The sequence below is a fragment of the Podarcis cretensis genome (genome assembly GCF_951804945.1).
Source record: "Podarcis cretensis genome assembly, chromosome: 5".
NCBI lineage: Eukaryota > Metazoa > Chordata > Lepidosauria > Squamata > Lacertidae > Podarcis > Podarcis cretensis.
This window is the reverse complement of record NC_137174.1, coordinates 61,716,932-61,737,341: the sequence shown is the minus strand read 5'-3', so window position 1 is coordinate 61,737,341 and position 20,410 is coordinate 61,716,932. Positions and strand designations below refer to the sequence as shown.

At 40.2% G+C, this 20,410-nt stretch overlaps 1 protein-coding gene across 8 annotated transcripts in view; it reads left to right on the top strand.

Annotated features, from left to right (window-relative positions):
- The window catches only part of DGKD (diacylglycerol kinase delta), a 74,550-nt gene that overhangs the window by 35,309 nt on the left and 18,831 nt on the right, over nt 1–20,410 (top strand). For 6 of the 8 annotated variants that reach the window (XM_079978648.1, XM_079978649.1, XM_079978645.1 and 3 more), the window contains 13 exons: nt 6,317–6,421; nt 7,846–7,978; nt 8,954–9,060; nt 9,437–9,562; nt 10,993–11,095; nt 11,824–11,986; nt 14,069–14,177; nt 15,401–15,540; nt 16,450–16,537; nt 16,977–17,071; nt 17,164–17,263; nt 17,401–17,674; nt 20,230–20,391. In XM_079978648.1, coding sequence (XP_079834774.1) covers nt 6,317–6,421; nt 7,846–7,978; nt 8,954–9,060; nt 9,437–9,562; nt 10,993–11,095; nt 11,824–11,986; nt 14,069–14,177; nt 15,401–15,540; nt 16,450–16,537; nt 16,977–17,071; nt 17,164–17,263; nt 17,401–17,674; nt 20,230–20,391 — 1,705 coding nt within the window. Of the gene's footprint in view, nt 1–254; nt 391–6,316; nt 6,422–7,845; nt 7,979–8,953; nt 9,061–9,436; nt 9,563–10,992; nt 11,096–11,823; nt 11,987–14,068; nt 14,178–15,400; nt 15,541–16,449; nt 16,538–16,976; nt 17,072–17,163; nt 17,264–17,400; nt 17,675–20,229; nt 20,392–20,410 lie in introns of those variants that run through there. The other 2 variants (XM_079978650.1, XM_079978646.1) reach the window with 2 other exon arrangements.

The following is a 20,410-nucleotide window of genomic DNA, read 5'->3' as shown; positions in this document are numbered from 1 at the left end:
TACTTGACAGTCTCTTGGGGAGCTCAAGGTTGACAAATTGTTCATAGGGCTGTTTTCAAGCAGGATGTGAGTAAAGAGGAAACAGCTATAGTTATCAGTCCCTATCACACTCCAGTGTTGGCTGCTTGCAAAAGAATGCTGCATCAGGATATCTATATTTAGCAGATGCACTGAGACCACCTCTATCTCTTGGTATATGTCTGTGTATTTCAAGCTAATCTAAAACCCAGCCAGTGTATCATTATGTTATTTTTCTGTCTGTTGTGGTCAATGTGACATCTATTCTGATAAAAGGACATTTCACTACATGCTTGGCCAAAGTCACTGCTTCATTTTGAGAGTTTTCAGGGCAGCTGAAAAATGTTGGGAAAGACCTGGAGACAACAATGGGTAAGGATTCCTTTTGATATAAATCAAGTGAGGAAATTAATATAAACAGCATAGTGAAAACCAGTGAAGGAAAAGGTAGCAAATACCAGAGAGATTGAAGCATGGGGATTTACTTAATGTTTTGGAATAAAAACAGCTGCTTTCATGAATTTTCATGCTTGCAGTTGCTCATTGGTGAAGAATACCTTTTCTGCTCTTAAGTAAAATTACCGTAGTTATTCCTTATTTTCGCTAGTTGTTATCCAGATCATTTAACCTGTTTATTTTAACATGAGAATAGTTTTGCCAAGAGCAGGATGCTATGTCTTAATACTGAGAGATAACAACTAGCCAGGAGAAGTGAGAAAATCAAATTGTTAGTGCATACATTTATGAAGATTAGTTCATTGTGGGCACCATCTAGAGAGACAGGACTTTGCCTAAGACAGGGGCAAGGCAGTCCACTGGTTTACTGTAGGATGGGTTGTGGTAGACTGCTGACCCTTCCTTAAATGCAGCTCTCATATCATGCTTAGTGATCTCTCCTAAACCTGATCTCATGTGAGTTCCGACCCTTGCAAAGACACAGCAAGGGTCAGATAACTGCAACAAATGCTATTGGCATTATTGTGAGCCACTTTGAGATCAATATTGTGGTTGGAAAAGTGAAATACGATTATTATTATTATTATTATTATTATTATTATTATATTATATTATATTCATATATGGTTGCGTGAAGAACCCACATACATACTGTGTTGAGCTTAGTGGCAGTGGTGGTAGCAATAGCTGGGCAGGTCTGCAAGCTGCCTTGTCTGTGATTGGCGTTGTGCTCTTGTCTTCCTTATCTGTGATTGGTGATGCCAGGGTGAGCGGTGAGTGGAGAGTGAGCTATTTCTGGACATTTTAGTAATGAAGAGAACTGCGGCAGCTTGGCAACTAGACAGTGGCAAAGAAAACAGTGAGTAAGCTCTCTTCATCAGTGTGTTGTGTGTGCATGTGTGTTGCTCACGCACTGCTGCAGCAGTGGCTCGTGAGTGGGAGAGGTGAAAGTGTGTCATTCCACCAATTTTACTGCACACACCAGGACAGGGTTGGAATTTTAATTGTACTTGGAAATTATGATAATTTATATTATTATAGGATTGATTATTTCGATGCCTTTTTTGATAGTTTCAGCTAGTTTTGGATTGTGTTTATTTTGCAGAATGTTTGTGTCTCTGTGTTTCCTGTGTCTGTGATGTCTGCTGAAAATAGGAGTGGGAATACTGATAAAGAGCAGTTATGTTTATGTTTTCTATCATAGATTCACATGCTGACGTTGAGAGTAATCTCAGCCATAGAGTTCCATATCTGTAAAGCAGGAAAATATTTCCTAAAATTTGTTTTTTGTCCTGAATTCTGCGATGATATGCATTGGCTATATGCATATAGCCATCATATAGATCAGTCAGTACAACATGAGACTCTTAATTTCAGGGTTGTGGGTTTGAGCCCCGCATTGGGCAAAGATTCCTGCATTGCAGAGGGTTGGACTAGATCAGGGGTCCTCAAACTACGGTCTGTGGGCCAGATCCGGCCCACCAGGGTCATGAACCCAGCCCGTCCGGCAAGTGCAGAACCCGCCACTGTCTAATGGGTCTTGGCCCAAAACTTTAGTGGCACAGGAACATGGTGGGTGGCGCCAGGGAACACGCGGGTCCAGAGGGCCGGGGAAGGCGAGGACCCATCAGCTGGGAGAGAGGCTGCTCTAGCTTGACAAGGTATGGAGGAGCCCCAGGAGCGGCAAGGCTGTTGTGGACTGAGCCCCGAAGTTTTCTCTCACTCCATACTCCTTTCTCCACTTGGCACTTCCCGCCCTCCCCGCTTTGCTTCCTGGCAGTTTCAACCAAAAAGCCTCTCCTCTTGCTTCCCTTTCTTCCCCCTGTTTCCTTTTCTTCGTCTTTCTTGTGCAAAGGCAGTTTCTTACTCAACTATTCCCTCAACAGTCATTTGGTTTTGAGCGCCACATTTTGCTTTTCATTCTCCCATTTCCTGTCATCAGTATACGCTTCTACCCACCAAGCCCGCTTCCCTCGCTTCCCAGAATTACTATTTTTTAAAAAGCTGTTTTTCACACAATGTCCAAACTCAGAGGGGTTTCCCCCCCCCCTTTTGTTTGTTCCGCTTGCAAGCGCTGGGTCCCTGGACCCTCAAACTGAGGATGTAAATTCTCTTTAAGGACTTTTGGTGACGTGAGACTTTAAAGGGCTTTGGTGTGGGCCACCTATGCATGTTGTTCATCCTTAAATGTCTCTCAGCTCCATGTGCAATGCCTTTAAAGTACCGTACATTTGAAGTTCATACTACTCCTCTTAGAAGCCATGACCAGGTTTTAAAATGGGCTTCCCCGTGTTTAATGTGCATCATCACTATTAGTCATTATTGCTGTTATATTGTTTTTGTAGCTCTGAATTTCATTCATATTTTTTCCCAAACTATAGTTTGGCCCCCAACAGTGTCTGAGGGACAGTGAACTGGCCCCCTGTTTATAAAGTTTGAGGACCCCTGGACTAGATGATCCCCGTGGTCCCTTCAAATCCTACAAGTCTATGATTCTGTATTTCTATATGTTCTGTATGCATTATCCTGCTTTCTGATTGTGCAGGTCTGATGTACTTATGTGGATGGCATTTTGTGGCCAGAGTTGCTCTTCTCCAGGCTGTGGTTTAGCATATTTCCATTTCCCCTTGTCTTCATTCTATTCAGTTTTCAATGTAATGTTACTGTACTGCAGCAGGCACACAATATGCACTAGTAACCCTTTATATGGGAGTTGTTTGCTTATGTTCGTAGAGGTATTCTCCTTTCCTTGCATTTATTACCCTACTCCTTCAAATGATTTATCTTATCTTTACCCCATTAACAGCTCTAAAAGAAACAGTAGCTGCTTTAATTCAGGTTGTGAAAAGTGTTAGTCTGCCTTTCGTAGCCATGGTTTCATTCAACATACTAGGCTAAAATGATGTTGCTAAACCCATAATGCCCTATCGTAGATGCTGAGAATTCCATGCAAACCCAACAATTTTTTAAAAAGAAACATGTCCATAATACTAAATATTTTGCATGATATTATAAACAGTTTTTATTTTGTTAAGTTATAAATAAGAGTGGTGACTTAAAATGCTGCTGGGAAAAAAATAAATGGCGAGAGGGGCAGCTGCTGCCATGGATTAAGTTCTTGGCTTTGATTTAACATTTATCTCTCAGTGTTGGTGATCTGCACCTATGAAATGATAATCTTACTTGTTTGCCTATGACCAATTTTTGTGTGGCTTTCCTAATCTGCATTAACAGAGATGTGGATTTGATTGCATTGTGATCAGGTAACTTTGACTGGCATTTTGTGGATCCTGGTTCATGTGGCAAAAATAAAGGAAAAAGGCCACAAACCGGAAGTCTGCTCACTTCTGGTTTGAGGGGTACAGTGCATACTCCTCCAGCCACTAGGTCACACAATTCTGTTTAGGTTCTTTTGGGTTTTGTACCTAATGTGCTTTATAAAACTAAACTCAAGTCAGCTAATATGGGGACTGTTACAGTTTTTGTGTTTCCCTACCCTATAAAGGACCAGTATATCTCACTGGAGGAAGAATAGCTTAGTAGTAGATCACTTACTTTGCATGCAGACTTAATACCATATCCTCAGTACATATTGTTTTCTTTTTTAAAATGTATTTTTGTATATGGTTTCCCTGCCATATGAAGCCTCCCGTATTATCAATAATAAAAGTAAAGGTAAAGGTACCCCTGCCCGTACGGGCCAGTCTTGACAGACTTTAGGGTTGTGCACTCATCTCACTCTAGAGACCGGGAGCCAGCGCTGTCCGCAGACACTTCTGGGTCACGTGGCCAGAGTGACGAAGCTGTGGCTGACGAGCCAGCACCAGCGCCGCACACGGAAACGCCGTTTACCTTCCCGCTATAAAGCGGTACCTATTTATCTACTTGCACCCAGGGGTGCTTTCGAACTGCTAGGTTGGCAGGCGCTGGGACCGAGCAACGGGAGCGCACCCCGCCGCGGGGATTCGAACCACCGACCATGCGATCGGCAAGTCCTAGGCGCTGAGGTTTTACCCACAGCGCCACCTGCGTCCCTATTATCAATAATAGTTGGTGTTAATTAACTGTATTGTTTTAGTGTTCCTGATAATTCAGTTACTCTGTTAATTTTGCTGTTTTTAGTTAGGTCTACACAATTACAGTTTCCCCTCTTTTATTGTTTGTTAGTTTAAATCTGTTTTAGCTGAAAGTGTAATAGGCCCCTCTACTCCAGCTAATTACAAGCCTCCAATTGTCTTCGAAATGGCTGGGAAAGCTTTGGGCACTTGGGGGAGGAATGGGACAAAAGACACAGGACAGCTGGGAATGTTGTGAGTACATATTAGACAAAAGGCATCTTCTCCAACTAGCCATGCTTCCTTAGGCCACACTGGACAATTTGTCCCACATAACAGCCGGGACTTTTAATTGCATAGCATCTCAGACCTATAAATTTAGGCATTTGGTATAGCAGCAATCATACCCAAGAGCTAGAAAGCTTCAGCTTTCAGTGTATATAAAACTGCTGTTTAGAACTTGTCATTTTCATATTGGGTAGAAAATACATTTAATTTTGTAAAATATTGAAATAAGCTTTTGAGCAGGGTATGAATGCTACCAACTATAAAGTGTGTAGAGAAAGTTCACAAGAACTCTCTCATTGGCTTTTTGAAGGATTTGTTTGCAGTTAGGAGTCTGGACATTTTGCACAATCTCTAATCTAACCAGAGCCTTGTTTTAATGCTTTCCCATTCAATATATGAGAACAAAAAACCCATAGTGGCATTACTGATGGGTAGATTTTAGAACAAATCAAAATAAATCTGTTGTTAGAGCTCTTAATATCACTTGGCTCAATATCCTAGGTTGACTGTGTGTATGCAGCTTAACTATGAAATAAAGATGTCCAACTTGCATTGTCTTAGATTAAGAAACATCAGGAGAATAATGTGCCTATGGCAAGTTCTTCAGTCGCTCAACTACCCCAGAGAAGCTTTTACCAACCTTGATTCCCCAGGTGTTTCTGGACTACAACTCCCATCATCCTTAGCCTGCAGAGTTGGTAAAGGTAAAGGTAAAGGTACCCCTGCCCGTACGGGCCAGTCTTGACAGACTCTGGGGTTGTGCGCCCATCTCACTTAAGAGGCCAGGGGCCAGCGCTGTCCGGAGACACTTCCGGGTCACGTGGCCAGCGTGACATCGCTGCTCTGGTGAGCCAGAGCCGCACACGGAAACGCCGTTTACCTTCCCGCTGGTAAGCGGTCCCTATTTATCTACTTGCACCCGGAGGTGCTTTCGAACTGCTAGGTTGGCAGGCGCTGGGACCGAGCAGCGGGAGCGCACCCCACCGCAGGGATTCGAACCGCCGACCTTTCGATCGGCAAGTCCTAGGCGCTGAGGCTTTAACCCACAGCGCCACCTGCATCCCTTGCAGAGTTGTTAGTCAGGGTTTATAGGAGTTGTAATCCAACAACATCTGGGGAACCAAGGTTGGGGAAATCTGTGCTAGAGTTAAGAACTTTAATAATGCTTCATAGTTAGGACATCTGGAAGATTTGAATAGACTCCTTCAGTGCTCATAATTTCCATAAACCACATAGCATCAAAGTACAGAGAATCATTTTTAAAGTGTTTTGGAAGATGTGGTCTCTGGCACAGGATTTTTTATTTTGGTCACCTGGAAAGGCCCTAGGTTTTATTTCCCTTTTGTTGCTCACTTGCAAAGCTTGGTTCTCTACCTTCTCCTGCATCTGTTGAAGTAGTCTCATGTCTCCAGAAACCTTTAAGTCAGAATGAAACAGTCATTCTTTGCTATCCTCCTCTCAGGGAGTTAAGAGTACCAGACTATTCTCTTACCTTACAGGTCATTACTCCATGTCGGAAACTCATCTTGTGTGCAGATAATAGAAAAGAAATGGAGGACTGGATTGCAGCACTGAAGACTGTACAGAATCGTGAACATTTTGAGGTAATGAAATAGGTTAGGTATAGATGTATATCTGCCCTTTATTTTTTAAATGCAGTGACAGCCTCACCCCCAACGCATACACTGTTTACAGTTCATTTATGCTGCTTGTTTCAGCAGTTATAATTAAATATTCTCTGAAGTCAGTGGTCATCAGAACATGTATATAAACTGTCTGAATTTAAAGTGATTGCTCACTTTAGTCATTCAGGCCTTGTCATCATGAGTAATCCAAGATCAGGAAAGAAAGTTGCACTTTCCCGTAAGTGAAAGTGATGTCTTTGATTTTGTGGAGTGATGTCTTTGATTTTGCAAGAGTACAAACAGTAAAGTAGGTGGACTGTGATTAGTACAGATATGATAAAGAGTTGGAACTTCAAAAGTACTATTTTTATTTTGGAAACCACCACTTCTAAGGTACTGATGTAATTTTGTAATGTTGCTGCTGTTTTTTTGGAGTGCCCTCGGTGGAAAAAAATTGTAGATTGATAAATAAAAATCAAAAACATTCATAAAAAATTAAATTTACATAAATTAAAAATCAGTAAACACACAAAAAAACTCCAAGCAGATAAATGCCATGAGAATTCAGATCTTAAAATACTTAAGATAGTAAAAATGTTTAACATGTATGAGAAAGAATACAATATTTGAATATTATGTATTGACACCATTTCTCACTATTAATAAGGGCAAAACTAGGCAAGACTCCATGCATGCAGTTAGCAAATTGCAGGTGCAGAGTACCTGATCCATTTCAGAACCTCGGTGGGGGGATTAGGTGCCTTTGCCCCACTCTGCAGGACATGTCAGGACTGGTGCCCTCATGCCTGCCATTTGCAAGAAAGGAGATTCCAACTAAAGAACTTTCTAATGATAAGCAGAACTTTCTAATGATAAGAGCTGTTCTACAGTGGACTGGTCTGCTTTGGAAGGTGGTGGACTTAGCTGTCAGCTGCGATTCCTGCATCACAGGGGGTTGGACTAGATTAGCTTTTGGGTCCCTTCCAGCTCTACATTTCTATGATTCTATTATCTTTCTCGCTTATAGCTGGCAAATTTTTGAATTACCAATCCAGACCATTTCAAGCCGATTGTACTCCATAGTTCTGTGCAAAAATGTTTGGTGAGCATTTCATTTACATTTCTTACAGCCTCCAGACTACATTCCTCTCATTATGCTTGTACCGTATGGGATGAAGTTTACAATTTCACCCCTTGATGTACTTTTCAGATTATTGCTCATTTCCTTACCCCCACATACAGCAGGGCATTCTTGTTCCTCTGTTCTTCCGTGGTTACAATGCTCCACAGATTATACAGGTGTGGATTCTGCCTCAGAAATATATAGTTTGCACAATTTAATATCTATATCAGTGTCCCATTGGGATGTCATCTTCATTTGTTTACCATAAATTCATTTTCAGTCTACACAGTACAGTATGGACCATTTCTCAGGGATGCATAACTGGTACGCCTGTTCGCATGCTCGGCCAACATACTGCAATGTGTGTCGGGAGGCACTATCTGGAGTCACGTCCCATGGACTCTCCTGCGAAGGTAAAATCCTTTCATTATTTTGTGCTTGGAACATAAAGCTGTTAGGCTTCCAAGAAGGCATTGGTCAGACTCGCACCCCATTGGTTGGTCACCATTCCAAGACGGGAATAACCGTATGATCCTGAAATGTTCCCTGCCAGACTTTGACATCTTGCAAATGAAATAGGCCTTGATCTAAAAATCCTGCTTATGCAATGACTGAGAAAAATTATACCAAAACAGGATTAGCTACAGTACAAAATAAAACTGGTTAGGTTTGATTCTACATTTATTGTGCTTCATAACTTTTGTTAAATTATAGGAGCTAAGAACCTTATGAATGAGAAAGATAACTTCTTTTTAAAAAAAAATCTAAACTTTGTTGGCATATATAAAAGATTCCAGGAGGGTTCAGTACAATAAAACCAGTAATCAAAAAACCTGCATCTAACATTTAAGTTAGTTATATAACATTCACAAATCTTCATTGCGTGTTGCAGAAACCTGGCTACTAAAGATAACTGTGGTTGGGCTTTGTGGTCAGCAACCTCTCTCAGGTTAGGTTTTTAAATAAATGTAGATCCTTAGAGGGTGTTACATGATATAAGGGGAGAGAAATACATCTAAGGTCCACAATTAAATTCAGGAATCTTTTAGAAATATGACATGAATTATTTTTTCTCTGCAGGTAATTCATCAACATAACTATTCCCTACTGGATTGTTTTAGAATATTTTTCAGAAAATACGTCTGATTCAAATAAAATTATCTGTAGTTTGATAATGTGTATGTAATGTTTCCTGAGGATAATTATTTCCTAATTAGAACAGGTTTAAGATTTCCTGTACATGCCTTGTTTAGATTAGACTGCTAAAAGCAGAAGAAAAGAAATGGGTTTTGTAACACTTTCATGTAGATTTAAATGGAGTGTTCGCTCAGCTCACCTCATATCTACTCTTCTCTTTCTTCCTTTCCCTCTCCTCCTGGCTTGTCTAGTCTGCAAATTTAAAGCCCACAAGAGGTGTGCTGTCCGGGCAACTAATAACTGCAAATGGACAACACTAGCATCTATTGGGAAGGATATCATTGAGGATGAAGACGGGGTATGTATGAGGCCATTTCTCATGTGGGGAAGGTTAACAGGCATATAGAAGGCATTTCACATACACCTCTGCTTCTGCTAAGATTCTCTAGATTCTCTAGAGACTTCAGAGAGGAACATGTATACTTACTTTTAAAGTACAGGGGGGGTTATTGGGTTGTTGTTTTTATTTTGATTATATATTTTGTGGTTCTATATTTTGATTTTGTTCTGTGAGCTGCCTTAAGACCTCCAGGTATAGGGCAGTATACAAATTCAATAAATATTAATAATAATAAAGCAATGGGAAAGATGAGTGTTGCTCTATATTTCAAAGAGGGCATAGAGTCTAGTAACGGTCCTATAACGAAAGTGATTTATTTTCTGCTTGTTTGCAGATTTCAATGCCACACCAGTGGCTTGAAGGAAACCTGCCTGTGAGTGCCAAATGCACAGTGTGTGATAAAACATGTGGCAGTGTACTGCGCTTGCAAGACTGGCGCTGTCTCTGGTGCAAAGCAATGGTCAGTTAACGTTGCAATGCTGTTCAATTTTACTCCCCTTTTCTGCACTGTGCCTGTGTATTCTGATAATGCTACTATGTAAGGAGAAAGTTTCAAAGGCATCCCACTGAATTTATTTATTTATTTATTTATTTATTTATTTATTTATTTGCTAGTTAGATTTCAACTAAAATAAGCCAGCTGTTAGATATTTTTAAAAGATTTTATGCTGCTTTTGCCAATTACCAGTCTTTTACATAGTCGTGGATAAGCATAGCAAAATGTGTAGCCATCTATATGCTCTTTATCCACTGATTCTAAGATGGGTAGAAATGTCGGTGATCTCTCATGATGTTACCACAGCAGCCTAAGGAAATTTCACTATGTTGAATAAACAGAATTAGATTAATAGAGATTGCTTGCTTACTGGTCCTTTGCCAGAAAATAAAGGTCACATCTGAAAGCAATAATAAATGTATTACAGATCTTTCTGATGCAGAATGTAGAGTCCTAAATATATGCTCTTCTTGTATCCTGGGAATCGCTTATTAACAAGCCGTATATTATTTTGGCAAGGCCTGCCTTTCCTTGACAGTCAAGCAGAATAGCACTGAATTATTTTGGATACTTTACTGATTCTTAAGTGTAAATCCTAAGGATAATGAATTTCTTGGCATTCTACATGCACATGAGTGTGTGTGGAAAATGTATTTGAAATGTAAGCAAATAGCCAGGGAAGCGTAAGATATCCAGATAAACCATTTGGCCTCTGATGTTTTATAGTTGTTCACAGAATTATTTAAGGAAAATGATATGCAATTAACTGCAAAACTTTTGAAAAAACCATAGGCCTTTGTGAAAGATCAGTTGTTTTTCTGTGCCTGTTTTAGGTACTGCTCTCATTATTTATTCTTGTCGACTGTAGAATTTCTTGTTTACGCCTACATTTTCATCAGTGTTTCCAGTTTAACAAACCTACTCTTCACCAATCTCTGGAGCCATAAGTCAGTATTCTTAGGATACTTTCAGAATCAAGTGTCCCAAGTATTGTAAGAAGGGAACTGATTTTATATTCCTTTGAGCTGGATAGACTAAGGGTTGATATAACGATTTCATCCTGCGCTATGCACACAGGTTTGTAAATGCATGCAAACAAAACACTACAGGGCTAAAGCCTGTTCAGATGTAATGGCCCTGCTTTGGGAACTCCCACCCTGCTCCTTTCCTTGTGGGCTTCCTTAGGCAGGTTTTGTGTTGTGTCCCAACTGGAAACTGTGGTTTAATTTTGGACTTGTAACCACTGTGTTTCACGGATCATGGACTGGACTCCCAAGGTTAAGCTAGTTTGTGATTTCAGTGTATATTTCTTTTCCTTTCCATTCCTGTGAATTTCTTCTTCATTAAAACACCTGAATAGAAGCAAAACTTTAGCTAATATATTTTCCTCCCAGGTACATACCTCATGCAGAGACTTGTTACCAACCAAATGCCCGCTTGGCCTTTGCAAAGTTTCTGTCATCCCTCCTACAGCTCTCAACAGCATTGATTCGGATGGTAGGTATCAGCTAATGCTTTTCAGTGTTTGTTTCACACTTTGACAATCAAGCAAATAGCTCAAAAAACCAACAGTTATTCTCATTATAGCGCCTAATACTCATTATGTGCACCATAATCTTCTTCTCTTTCCTTCTTCCTTGTTTCGTTCCTTATCTTCTTTCTTACATTCACAAGGACGGGAGACCTAGACTGCAAATTTGTAGAGCTCAAATTTAGTATAGGTGTTGTCACACTAAGATATTGGAACAACTGTTAGGTACTTGTAAAAGTGCAAGGTCCGCAGATCAAAGCAGTCAAATAACCACATTGGGGCAATGCAATCCATGGCCACTAACCGTTAAAGACTTTATATGGCATTAGTAAATGCTTGAACTTGGCCCAGTAACAAAGCAGCAGCCTGTGCAGATCTTTGAGCAGGAATGTCATATGCTGAGAGAATCTCAATCCTATCAGCCATCATGCTACAACATTCTGTACTAAAGGCAACCTAGTGCAGCCACTGTGCTAATAATGAACCCATTCTCCAAATCTTAAAAGACAGAATTAAAATGTCACCATTGGAATATTTCAATTTTTTAAAAAAGAGGAAAAAACAGTTAGTATATTGAAACAGCTGTATAGTTCCAGGTAATATTCTGGTTAAAGATCACTTAAAGACCTGCAGACTGTTAGCCACCCTGTGGTAATAGAGCTCAATTATTATTAATTTTTGCTTTTCCCTTCAGGGTTCTGGAAAGCCACTTGTCCCCCTTCTTGCACAAGCCCTTTGCTGGTCTTTGTTAACTCAAAAAGTGGAGACAACCAGGGAGTAAAGTTCCTACGAAGATTCAAACAACTGCTGAATCCTGCACAGGTCTTTGATCTTATGAATGGAGGACCTCACCTCGGGTAAGAGATGCTCTCTTGATGTACAGATGCCTGCAAATACTTAGAGTGGCCCCAGGCATGAGGGACAGAGCATGAGCTTATATAATGTGGCAATATTGGAGAAAAAGAATGTGTATACAGTGAAACCTTGGTTGTCAAACATAATCTGTTCTGGACGACCGTTTGACTTCCAAAACGTTTGACAACTGAGGCGCGGCTTTCAATTGGTTGCAAGAGCTTCTTGCATTCAAGTGGAAGTCACGGGGGATGTTTGGTTTCTGAAAAACATTCGAAAACTGGACCATTTTCTTCCGGGTTTTTGGCATTCGGGAGCCGAAATGTTTGAAAACGGAGCCATTCGAGAACTGAGGCTTGACTGTATTACTTGAGGAGGAGGGAATCAGAGAGAATCCTAATGCTCACAGGGTGAGTGCTCTCTATAATGTGGGTATAGAATATAACCTCTAATGTATCCATCTGTGATCGGTGGCAATATTCTCAAATTCTGGGGTGTAGGTATCTGTTGTATATCCACATTGATTAACATTCATGTACAGTGGTGCCCCGCAAGACGAATGCCTCGCAAGACGAAAAACTCGCTAGACGAAAGAGTTTTCCATCTTTTGAGGTGCTTCGCAAGACGAATTTCCCTATGGGCTTGCTTCGCAAGACGAAAACGTCTTGCGATTTTTTCCCTCCCCCCCCCCTTTTTCTAAGCCGCTAAGCCGCTAATAGCGCTAAGCCGCTAATAGGGGTGCTTCGCAAAACGAAAAAACCGCTAGACGAAGAGACTCACGGAACGAATTATTTTCGTCTTGCGAGGCACCACTGTATCTATGCTTTGTTGCTGCTTTCAACAAAAGTTAGGCTGCTGTTCTCAGTAAGTTTGTGATATATGAGGATTTGATTTCATTTTATAAGTAGATTTGGAAGCTACTATATCTAGGGACGTCTTCTCTACTTAGAATTGTTGTGTACCTTGCGTGAAAATTATATTGAAAGTCTTGATGCCTGAGTGTTGTATGATAGGTCTGCAACTTAAGTTGGGGTTACATTCTGGGGGTCTTGCCTAACTTCAAAATGTAAGACAGAACTGTTCCACCAGGCCTTTGGCCAGGACACAGCCTGACTCCCTCCTTTGGCAATCATCACGGAGCTCTGGCCCAATGGTTGCCATTGGTTTGATTTGAATTAATTTTATAATGAATGATTTTAGAGTGTTGTGTTGTGTTGTGTTGTACTGCTGTATTGTTTTATTGTTGTTAGCCTCCCTGAGCCCGGCTTCGGCTGGGGAGGGCGGGATATAAATAAAATTTATTTATGATGATGATGATGATTGATGATGATGATGATGATGATTATAACGTCAGAGCCCACTGGATTCAATGGTGGGTGGGATTGCCAAAGTCATTTTTCTTGGAACTCCACCCCCTTTTAAATGTTTAAATCTTTTTTTCTTTTTTTTTGGCCATGCACATACAGCTGAATGTGCACAAGTTAAATGCACACAAGTTGCAGACTTACCGCAATTTATGCTTCTCTGTGTCTTTGAATAAGAACGCATTTAAAGTTTAGAAAGCTGCCTTATTAGGTCAGAATATTTGTCTATCTAATCCACTATTGCCTACTCTGACTGGCAGTGACTCTTTAGGATTTGGGGCATAGGTCCTTCACATTACCAGCTATCTGCTGCTTTAACTGGTGATGCCAGGTGAGTGAGCCTAGAGACCTCTTGATGTAAACACATGCTCAACCACTTAGCTATGGTCTCAAAATATATGTGTTCATTCTGTTACATTTACTGCAGGGATACGAAGCTCCATAGAACCTTTCATTTATTTCTTGAATTGCAAACCACTCTCTGTGGTTCTTGTTCTGGGAAGAAAGTATCTGCTTAAAAAAACCCAAATACTCTAGTACCCAAACTTATGTCTTTGTGTTGCATAGATGGCTAACTGGTATACTGCTGTTACTTTGCCCCTGCAAATACAGATTCTGATTAATTTGAAGTCTTTATTACTCCTGTTGAATAGATTTTAGTTGTTAAACTCTCTCGTATTTTAATAATACATTACAGCAGATACACCTTTTTTTCCTGTGCAGTTTACGTTTATTCCAGAAATTCGACACCTTCCGAATTCTGGTATGTGGTGGGGATGGAAGCGTTGGATGGGTTCTCTCTGAAATTGACAGCCTTAGTCTCCATAAACAGGTAATTTCTCTAAGTTGCCATTCTACATGTGTATTGGCTAAATGACAAAAGAGAGCAAGGAGGAACTTATGAAATACAATTTTGCCTAGAATAATGAAATATCTAAGACTGAAAGTTTGCATGACAAACATGGGATTCCCAACTCGGTGTTTACTGAATGTGAGTAAGGTTCATTTGCAAGAGAGCAGCAGTAGGTGTTGCCCCCACCTAGTGTTTATCACAATATCTTCCCCCAGCCAAATATCTTTCTGGTCTCAGGAAGTCTTAAATGGTATAGTCTTTTATGTGTTTGTTTGCTTAGGGCTGGTTCACAAGGCCCTGTTTAAGTCCAGCATAGCAACTGTTCCGCATAGCAACTCATTCATGTGTAGATGTTCACCATGCGTAACTTTCAGCTTTCACTATGCCGCTGCAGTCTTCCAACCCTTTATTCCAATTCACAGTTTCATGGCACAAACCATGTAGAGTAGCCTCTGTGCAGGCTGTTTTGAAGTTATCGTTGGGCTGATACTTGATCATATAACTCATGCCTAGTTCTTGAAATAGCTATTTGCTTGGAATGGAAGTATTGCCTTTATGATAACAAATAATTCTTGTTTCAAAATGGCAATAGCACCACTTTGTGGTTAACTGAAATACTGATCTTTAACAAAGCCTTCAAGTATTGTTCAATGTCAAGGATGTAATTGAACTCTGTTTCTCACACTTTAACTTTTTAGAAACAGATTTCTTATCAGCTATTTTTTACTGTTGCCAGCCCTACATTGCATCCTTCTTGTTGTTATTGTTGTAAACTCCAGCAGTGGGTCTCCATATTTTTTTTTAAAGACCTGTAAATGTTGAAAGGCAAGATGTGAAGAAAAAGTCGATTTTAAATAATTGCTTTGAATAGGAATAAGCCACCATTCCTTGTAATGGAAAGCTGGGGATATATATATATATATATATATATATATAATGGGTAGGAATTCTTAAATAAGGATCTGGGGTGTGGCGACTCCAATCTGCAAAAAATAAAACAACAAAATAATTTGAAAATGGTGAAACAATATGGGTGAAATATTAACGACATAGTTTCTTTTTAACTGGACTCTTTATTGTGTAATTTTCTCACATCGTCTTTACTGTAAGAAATCAACTAGAAAACATTCAGTGGTCAGAGTTGGTGTGGGCAGTGAATCCCTTTGGGCTAGTCTTATTTTTGTTCTCCCCTTCCTATGTAGTGCCAGTTGGGAGTGTTGCCCTTGGGCACAGGCAATGATCTTGCCCGTGTGCTAGGCTGGGGATCTGCTTGTGATGATGACACTCAACTTCCTCAGATACTGGAAAAGCTGGAAAGGGCCAGTACCAAAATGCTTGACAGGTAGGTGCTGTTCTATGATTCTGCTCCTGTTCCCTAACACAGTGATAGTCAGAATCACCAAATGTGCACATGGAAGTCCCTTGCACTTCTGGAGCTTTAGTGCTAGATATGGCCCAAAGTCTGAAGTTTTTGTCAGTGGGTCTGTTTTACTCTGCCCTAGGTCTGTTTAATGGGTTGTGGGTGTTTAATGAGCTGTGTGCTAAAGCAGTGGAAAAGAGGAAGGCATCTCTGAAAGATTTTTGTATGGCATTCTTTTAACAGCAGCTGTTTTCTGTATCAGTCAGTATAGTAATAACTGTGCTGAATAGTTCCTCCTATGTACCCCAGGATTCCCTAATTTTAAGAGGAGTTGCTTTTTCAGGAACGTTGCTCTCCTTCCTTCCCAATAGTTTAAGAGTATTTTTGTGAGTTTGAAGAGATGAGATTTGTCTCTGTGTGAAGGCATCCATACATGCTGGCCCTGCCTCATTGCACATGTTGCACCTGAACCAGAAAAAAAGTCAAAACAATCAATTTCCTCTGTTCATTTTTAATAAAAAGGTAAAGGTACCCCTGCCCGTACGGGCCAGTCTTGACAGACTCTGGGGTTGTGCGCCCATCTCACTTAAGAGGCCAGGGGCCAGCGCTGTCCGGAGACACTTCCGGGTCACGTGGCCAGCGTGACATCGCTGCTCTGGCGAGCCAGAGCCGCACACGGAAACGCCGTTTACCTTCCCGCCGGTAAGCGGTCCCTATTTATCTGCTTGCACCCAGAGGTGCTTTCGAACAGGGATGTAATAAGGAAAAGTGTGTTCCTTCTAGAATCATCTGCCTTAAGCATCCACTTCCTGTTGCTTCTTCATAAACCATGTGTGCCCTTTTAAGGGTATCTAATTTGTATTAAATGCTGTGATGTCTCTTTTTCAATAGGTGGAGCATCATGGTGTATGAAACAAAACTTCCTCGACAAGCATCTGCTTCTACAGTCACTGAAGATTTCAGTGAAGATTCTGAGGTAGTTGTATACATTGGGGGGACCATGAAAATGAACTAAGAAAAGTTAATGATAGCAGAGCAAAACACCTATGAGATAGATACATGGGGAAATAGCTCTAAGGGGAGGCATGGCTTCTATACTCAGATATGTAGAAAGGACTCAGAGAGACTGAAAACTAAAGCATTCTCCAGATTAAAAAATATTTATAATTGTTTTCATAGCTCAAACAAATGTTAAGTTTTACTGCAATCATTTCCCTTGTCTGATGCCACAGTGAAGTGAATACCAAGTTGCTTGACTTTTTTTGTATGTTTTGTGAGTGCTCACTGTAGAGTAAACTGAAATCATGGCTACACCTTTATGGGGAGCCAAGAATACAGCATGTACTGCTCCCTGTTGACCCTGTAATGTGCAAGTCCAGTTGAGTTGATAACAATTATCCATTTCTGACTATGACAAGGTGCAGCAGATTCTCTTCTATGAAGATTCTGTGGCTGCTCATTTATCCAAAATCTTGACATCCGACCAACACTCAGTGGTCATTTCATCAGCCAAGTAAGTACTCCAGAGATAGGTGGTATAAAGAAGTCTGCTATATTATGCGTGTTGGGGAAATAATTATTGCTTATCTGTTCTATTTCACATAGGGTGCTCTGTGAGACTGTGAAGGATTTTGTGGCTCGAGTAGGGAAAGCCTACGAGAAAGCACCAGAAAGCTCTGAGGAGTCAGACGTCATGGCCAGAAAGGTATTTGGGGGGAAAGGAAATTCAAATCTCTCTCCCTCCCTCTCTCTCCAACACACACACACACACACACACACACACACACACACACACACACACACTATACAATTTCTATAAAACTTTATGCTTTCTACTTGCAGTGCTCTGTTTTGAAAGAGAAGCTCGACTCCCTTCTGAAAACACTGAATGAAGAATCTCAAGCTTTGTCATCTTTGCCAAACCCGCCTCCTACCATAGCAGAAGAGACAGAAGATGGCGATGGTTCAGGCAGCGCTTGTGATTCTTCTAGTGAGCGTTCAGTAGGCTCCTCTTGCGCTGCCCGTCCTCAGATATTTCGTCCACGTGAGCAATTGATGTTGAGAGCCAACAGTCTGAAAAAAGCTATTCGTCAGATTATAGAGCATGCAGAAAAAGGTAAGGACTAGAAAATCCTGAGTGCGCCTCAAGTGCTATATGAAAGGAAATATGCTACTGTATTATCAAGACATACAAGAATTGAGATTCAACTACTGCATTTTTAAATAGGCTGTATAATTCCTTCAAAAGTCAGAAATGAATTCTGTAGACTATGTATGGTTTTCACCATGAAGCTGCCATTTTTTCTGATGTCAGAAGTAAGAAAAACACTTATCAGATCACCCTTTTCAAACATGTTAACTGACTGACCATGTTCACCTGTCATGCTAAGTCATAAACAAGCAGCATGGTAGTGCATGCAGCTGAATGACTCCCATTTTACTCTGTTCAAATTGGGAGTAACAAACCAAGAGTTTATTGTAACATGTGAATCAGTGCTTATGGTTTTTCCTTTCTTTCAGTTGTGCATACATACATGCATAATTTTATTTGTATGCTGGCTTTCTGTAGCTAAAACCATGCTCTGTGGTTTTTTGGGGTCTATTTTATTTTACTCTATTCTACATATTTGGAGTATGTGTTTTATGTGCTTCTTATTTTGTTCCCTTTTGTTTTGTGATGGTCATTGACCTTAACAATAAATATTTGAAAACTAAGGAACTGTATTTCTAAGCTTGGCTTAGGACCAGGTTCACATGACTTTTTCTGTCATCACACAGAGGGTAAATAAGCAGAATAAATCCTTTTGTTCCTTTAGTGTCCTTTATTTGTTTTCCACTTTTTAGTATCATTTGTTTGGTTACCAAATGCTTCTTACAAATAAAGGCAGGTCTTCTGGAAATGGCTTTGGTCACATGAGAAATATATCCTTCGAAGTTGCACCTTTTTCCATATTGGTAGAACCATTTTAATTTTGATTAGAAAGGCTCCTATCTCCTGCAAGTGTTCCTTATCTTCATTCTTGAACATAGATGCAGTTTGTGGGCAGGAACTACAGTGCGAAATGTGCAAGTCAGCTGAATTACTCTAAAGTAATATTTTATAATGGTACAGTGGAACCTCAGTTGTCAAATGCTTCAGAAGCCAAACACTGACTACCCGGAAGTGAATGCTTCCGTTTTCGAACGGATCTTGGAAGTTGAACAGCTTCCGAGGTGCATTTCTCCATTTTTTAAAAGGAAATGGCTGACCAGCAATTGTGCCTCGGTTGTCAAATGTTTCAGAAGTCGAACGGTCTTCTGGAACGGATTACGTTCAACAACCGAGGTTCCACTATAGTTACAGTAGTCATTTGACTTCTGTTATTTATAAACAATACTGAAGTTACATTGTGACGTTGAAGTCGAGTGGATCATGATGCACTTTCATCAGAACATGGGTTACAGATGCCTCTTCCAGCTCTATGTATGAATGCTTTGAGGTGTAAATTTTATATCCAAATTGGATATCTATGTTGAGAAAAGATATGTGAATAGGAAGAATTTTAATACTTGTTCATGGGTCTTTCCTAAAGAAGCTATGTTTATAACCGCTCTCTACAAATATATATATATATTTTTAAAGATTTTTATTAATTTCCAATTTTTTAACATAAACAAAAAACAACATAAAAACAAACACAAAAACTCATATTTTCTTAACCTTATTTCCATAGCCCTCTTTTCCCGGACTTCCCCATACCTTTCCCTTTTTGCATCCTTAATTTAGTACCATTATTCAGCAACTCTTCTTAATCAATTAAATACAAATTCATTCTCTTTTTCAATTCCACCCTAAAATTAAACACAATTTTCCGCTGCAATTCTACGTCTTCTTTTCCCTCAGCATTTTAGCACTCCTCAATTTTATAATAATTCTTAAGATACATCTTAAATTTCTTCCAATCTTCTTCCACAGTCTCTTTCTCTTGGTCGCGGATTCTGCCGGTCATTTCTGCCAGTCCCATAAAGTCAATCACTTTCGCCTGCCATTCCTCCAGCGTGGGTAGCTCTTGTGTCTTCCAATACTTTGCTAGAAGAATCCTTGCTGCCGTAGTAGCGTACAAAAAGAAATTCTTATCCTTCTTCGGCACCAACTGGCCGACCATACCCAAGAGAAATGCCTCTGGTTTCTTGTTAAAGGTGCACTTAAGCACTTTCTTAATTTCATTATAAATCATTTCCCAGAAGGCCTTAATCTTTGGGCAGGTCCACCAAAGGTGGAAAAAGGTACCTTCAGTCTCTTTACATTTCCACCGCTCTCTACAAATATACCTTGACAGCTCCACTTAGCATTTTATGGTGTGCCTAGACTGTCAGCAATTCTCCAGTGTTGTTCCTGACAGTTAGTAGATTGTAATCCAAGTGCTTTACTGAAACATGGTATGTTCTGAACAGTCTAAAGTTCTTTTGGTTCTTTTTGTTGTTTTTTTATAACAGGTGTTGCAAAAATAAGATGAGCAGTGGCCTGTGTGTTTTCATGTTTACAGAATCTGGGAAAGCCATTTGATGAAGGTTCTAGGATGAAAATGTAATAGTGTTGCTGTCTTCCACTTACCCAGTTCCCTCCCTCAGTGCAGTGTGATATAAGTACCAAGCAAGTCTGTCTGACTCTGTTACTGTTTTACTGTTTAGCTGTAGATGAACAGAATGCTCAAACCCAAGAACAGGAGAGCTTCCTCTTGGGTCTCTCTACCGCTGAAGAGGGAAAGGACTTAAGGAATGAAAATAAAATCTCCTTACAGTCTTCACACACTGGCAACTATGGATTTCCAAAAGGGAGGAGCCATCGGAAAGGTAAAAACCTAGTTAACCT